The following is a 5,176-nucleotide window of genomic DNA, read 5'->3' on the forward strand; positions in this document are numbered from 1 at the left end:
AAGTACGGAAAAGCTAAAATATCATTTCTTTAACCTTCAAGGAAATATTTTCTAACTATAAAATAAAAATAGCTAATTTTAATAATATGTTTAATAATGTATTTCAATGAACAATTATTTCTCCAGAACACGTTCCTACACATCATTCAATTTTCTGGGTCTCTTGAACATTCATTCATTGACTTAAACCCACTTACTCTATCATCCAGAAACAAGCGTAGGAACACTCAAAATATTCTCTTTCACAGTCAAGATACTCCCTTTTAGAGGTCTCTTTTTTAAGGGTTTCTTGAACAATTTTGTCCAAGTCACATACAATTATTGACTTCACCCGCTAATTGTATAATCCAGAAACAAGTGTGACTCAAAAGATTCTCTTTCACAGTCAAGATATTCGCGGTTTTGGGGGATTTTGAGGATTATTCACCACTCTGCAACCTGCAACTTGCTTTGATCACTTTCTTGGAAAGTGACCTTCGTAGTTTTAGTGGGAGTCGCAACTTGCTTTGATCACTTTCTTGGAAAGTGACCTTCGTAGTTTTAGTGGGAGTCGCAACGACATCCACTCCTGCCGTCTAAATCCGGAAATTCCTATTTCCACCACTATAGGAAAGTTAATGCATCCTGATATGCAGGGGGATAGTGGGTCCCTTGCATTTATATTTCTGCGAAAGTCAACTTTGGCATGTTAGCAGCAAGGCATCCACTATCCCCCTGCATGTCAGGGTGCATTAACTTTCCTACAGTGGTGGAAATAGTATCTTGCGTCTAAACCCTACTCACAAACTTTCAAACGCGCCACCACGACCTTTGTCAAATACAGGATTTCAAGCGAGCTACTGCTGCAAGTGTATAAGTGGAGAGCCAGGGTCTGCAAATTTGAGGTTTAGGGTTTACTGCGACGACAATGGGTTGCTCAATCTTTATCTTCTGCTGCTTCTTATCATTCATAATGGCGTCTTCTCTGCTAACAGACAACCCACCCTCCCGTGGAGGTGAAACCGCAGATGCGGCGGCTCTGATGGCGTTGAAACGGGCAATAACTAATGATCCCTTGCTCTCCCTGCGCGACTGGAATTATACTTCCAACCATTTCTGCAATTTTACGGGTGTCAAATGTAGCAGCAACACCCACGAATTGCGAGTTATAGGAATCAATATAAGCAGGATGAGCCTGAATGGCACCATCCCTTCCCACTTGGGGAATTTATCGCTCCTGCAGTCTCTCGATCTCTCCCATAACGGATTTACGGGTAACATACCCGGGGCTTTGGGACGTCTGCGGCAACTCAGGGAGCTCTACCTCTCTGCAAATGCTCTCACAGGGACAATTCCGCACCAGTTGGGCGACTTAAAGAACCTGCAATTGCTGGCCTCTTACGGGAACGCCCACACAGGTTCGATTCCTGGGACCCTCGGAAACTGTTCAATGCTGAGCAAGATTGATTTATCTTTAAATCAGTTGACGGGAACTATCCCTTCGGAAATCGGCCTGCTCACTCGTCTCCGGTTTCTTAATCTCTACCAAAACTATCTCACCGGCGCCATTCCGCCATCTCTTCTCAACTGCACAGAGCTCCGGCGACTGTCGCTGACCTACAATGATATCTCCGGGCCGATTCCGTCAGAAATAGGATCCAGGCTGACGAAACTAGAGGTATTGCTTCTGTTCGGGACCAATCTTCAGGGCCGGATTCCGGCATCACTGATGAACTGCTCCCGTCTCTGGCGTCTTGAAGTCGGATCCAGAGAGCTCACTGGAGTCATACCTCAAGCACTGGGCAGGCTGCTTCAGCTCAGGATCCTCATATTGTCCAGTAGCAGCTTCATCACAGGGAGAATCGCTATATTTGGAGCCCTTTCCAACTGTACCAAATTGGAGGAGCTAGATTTGTCCGACAACCATCTTACAGGTACTCTGCCTCCCGCCATCGGCCAACTTTCTCAGACTTTAACATTCTTTAATGTAGAGAAAAACGCCATTAACGGCCCCATACCCCAAACTATCGGCAATCTCTCCATGCTGACAATATTATACATGGGTAGAAATTCCCTGGGCGGTACCATTCCTTATTCAATCACAAACCTCCTTACTCTGCAAGCTCTCGATCTGAGCGGCAATAGATTCCAAGGCAACATTCCTATGGAATTCCAACGAATGAACCAAAGCCTCACATATCTGTATCTCTCTGCTAACAAGCTATCAGGCTCAATTCCTGAGATCATCGGCGCGCTCAAAAATCTCAGAGAGCTCAACTTAAGCATGAACAGATTTGAGGGAAGGATACCGCCGCAAATCGGGGGATGCAAGTATCTGGAGCTCCTCGATCTCTCGCAGAATAAGCTCTCTGGCGTCATTCCTTCGGAGGTTGCAAATCTTCGAAACCTGCATACTGCTTTTGATCTATCGGTCAATGCTTTGACAGGGCCCGTGCCTCCAGAAGTGGGAGGAATGCAGATGGCTCAGCTCATAGATCTCTCCAATAACAAGCTGTCCGGGGACGTCCCTCCCCAAATGACGGAGTGGGTCGGCGTGCTGTACCTCAATCTCTCTTTCAATCGTCTCACAGGCTCTGTTCCTGCATCGATCGGGGAGAAACTGTCACTCGTTCAGGTCATAGATATGTCTCACAACAATATAACAGGGCAGGTTCCCGATTCCATATCCAAGCTCGGAATGCTTTGGATCTTGAATCTCTCCTATAATGATTTATCGGGCTCGGTTCCATGTTCTGGTGCATTCAAGAACCTGAACATTACGGCGTTCATAGGCAATCCTGGACTTTGTGGGAAGTGTTTTGGCTTAACGGGTTGCTTGCTGGACAAGCCCAGTTCTACAAACAAGAAGAACAAGAGGAAGATAATAGTAATATCGATTTCCTGTGGAGTGGGTATCTGTGTGGTGTTTTGCATTGGACTCATATTTTGGATTTTCAAACAAGGAGCATCCAAGACCGTGTCCAACCCAGCATCGAATCCGGTAGACTTGATATCCCATTTGAGAATCTCAAGGGAAGAACTCCGCAGAGCAACAGAAAATTTCAGCCCCGGGAATCTACTGGGAGTTGGAAGCTTCGGATCGGTTTACAGGGGAACTTTAGCAGGAGGCGAGACTGTTGCCGTTAAGGTGTTCGCCGGTCTAGACGGTGAAGACGGAGAGAAGAGCTTCGGAAGGGAGTGCAGAACGTTGGGCAAAGTCCGGCATCGGAATCTACTGAAAATCATCACGGCGTGCTCCACTGCGGATTTCAAGGCTTTGGTATTAGAATTCATGCCCAACGGGAACCTGGACGGCCATCTCCACGGGGTGGGGACTGAGAAGCTCAGTTTGGAGATGCGGTTACGCATTCTGTTGGATGTTGCGCACGGGTTATCGTATCTACATCACGACAGCTGTCCGCCTATTGTGCACTGTGATCTGAAACCGCATAACGTGTTACTGGACGAAGACATGACAGCTCATCTTGCTGATTTCGGATTGGCCCGTATGTTCGCCCAATCCGACGTGGCATCCACGACAACTTCAACACTGAAGGGATCCGTTGGCTATATCGCCCCTGGTATCAACTCCTCCCATTTTTTTATGTATCCGGAATGTCTATTAGTAGCTTCTTGCATCTTCTACGATATGTTTAAAATTATTAATTTTTGAATTTGTTTAATGTAGAATATGGAGTAGGGGGCGAAATTTCTTCAAAGGGGGATGTGTACAGTTATGGAATTTTGACGTTGGAGGTGGTGACAGAGAAGAGACCCACGGATGAGATGTTCAGAGGTGGAGTTACACTCTCAAATTGGGTCTCAATGGCATTCGATGATATTAGGAATGAAGACTCCCCTCGCGGTCATATGATGTTAGAAGCTTTAGCGCGCCTCGGTGTACAGTGCAGTGCGGAATCTCCAGAGAATCGACCAAATATGCGCCAAGTGGTGACCACATTAACACAGCTTTCGCATACCAACTTTGATTAACAGGTAAACTCAACGCCCGTCATTTAAAAATGTGAGCGAAGAGGGAATCTGAACGGTCATTTCTTAAAAAAATGTAACTTTAAATAAACGCATATCTCTGTTGTAAATTGTGTGGGATATGCGAGTCGTCAATACTATACTGCTCCATAATGATTGTGATATCAAGAATCTACATGTTAATTATAAATGGATGTGGGAATTTTATTTTTAGATATTTTGAAAAGTAACGTTTTAGATGGAGTGAAAGCTAACTATGTATGTTTAATCTTTGCACATCTCATGTGAAGTGTGTTTAATATTCTCAAAGGGGACTTAACGCCCCTGATTGTTTTAATTGTGTTTGTGCTGGACCTGGGCACTTCTCAAGCAAACCATTCCCCAAACCTGTTTGAGCGCTTTTTACACTTGCCAACGTTGGACCAGTGAATTTTTCAGACTCGTTGCATATAACTACCACAACATTTTCCCAATTCATAGTCGAGTATGTAGACTAGTCTCTCGTATATCGAAATCACTCTTGATCCCCTATTTGAGTAAATCCAGTTCCATCTGATCTGCGAGTATTTGGAGTTCTGTTAGTGCAGTTTCAGGGTTTTTTCAGCTACTGTTTTGCGAGCATTTTCAAAGGTCTTCTCTGAAGAACATTTTAAAGCCATGTCACGTGTGTATGTTGGCAATTTGGATCCTCGGACCACTAAACGTGAGTTGGAGGATGAATTTCGTGTTTTTGAGGATGAATTCCGCAGGCAATGCACAAAATCACATGTTGAATAACTGTATTTGCAGGAATTTCAAGCATGAATGTTGTGAGCATTGATAAGCTATTTGTGAGAAAGGTGGCAACAATAACAATCACAGTTTAAGTTATTTATGTTCCCGCCTGGCTGTTGATTGTACAACAATTTCTGGAATCAAGCTACTGATAGTTTTGCTCGTATGGTAACCAACAAAAACATCGAAACTGGGTATCTGTTGGGTATTTTTAAATGGAGAAATACCAAAACCAAAATAAAAATTCACCACAGAGACAATGCTCTGTTTCCTCTGTCCAGGATCTTTACTCAAGAAAGCTTTTAAAACAAATTGACTCAGAAGACAACACAGTCACAAAGCATTTGTATTAATTAAAACAAACATTCTGTTACATATTTCTTCCTCTGTTCAAAGAGGGAATCACAAAAAAAAAACTCTGCTTCTCTCATAG

General features: G+C 44.1%; 1 protein-coding gene across 1 annotated transcript; it reads left to right on the plus strand.

The window, feature by feature from the left end:
- Positions 1-789: 789 nt before the first annotated feature.
- Positions 790-4,932, plus strand: LOC149219699 (uncharacterized). The gene is made up of 3 exons (XM_089384455.1): positions 790-3,560; positions 3,668-3,975; positions 4,759-4,932. The coding sequence occupies exons 1-2, from the start codon at positions 908-910 to the stop codon at positions 3,970-3,972; spliced, it is 2,958 nt and encodes a 985-aa protein (XP_089240581.1). The 5' UTR covers positions 790-907; the 3' UTR covers positions 3,973-3,975; positions 4,759-4,932.
- The last annotated feature ends 244 nt before the right edge of the window (positions 4,933-5,176 follow it).

This window comes from Pinus tabuliformis, chromosome Q, assembly GCF_031772625.1.
Source record: "Pinus tabuliformis cultivar Carrire ecotype Pingquan chromosome Q, CPIR1, whole genome shotgun sequence".
Lineage (NCBI taxonomy): Eukaryota > Viridiplantae > Streptophyta > Pinopsida > Pinales > Pinaceae > Pinus > Pinus tabuliformis.

Excerpts from the sequence above, each read along its gene's own strand:
- LOC149219699 (XM_089384455.1), top strand. The coding sequence starts at position 908 with ATGGGTTGCTCAATCTTTATCTTCTGCTGCTTCTTATCATTCATAATG. Across the intron at positions 3,561-3,667 it reads CGTTGGCTATATCGCCCCTG|AATATGGAGTAGGGGGCGAA; the intron begins GTATCAACTCCT and ends TGTTTAATGTAG.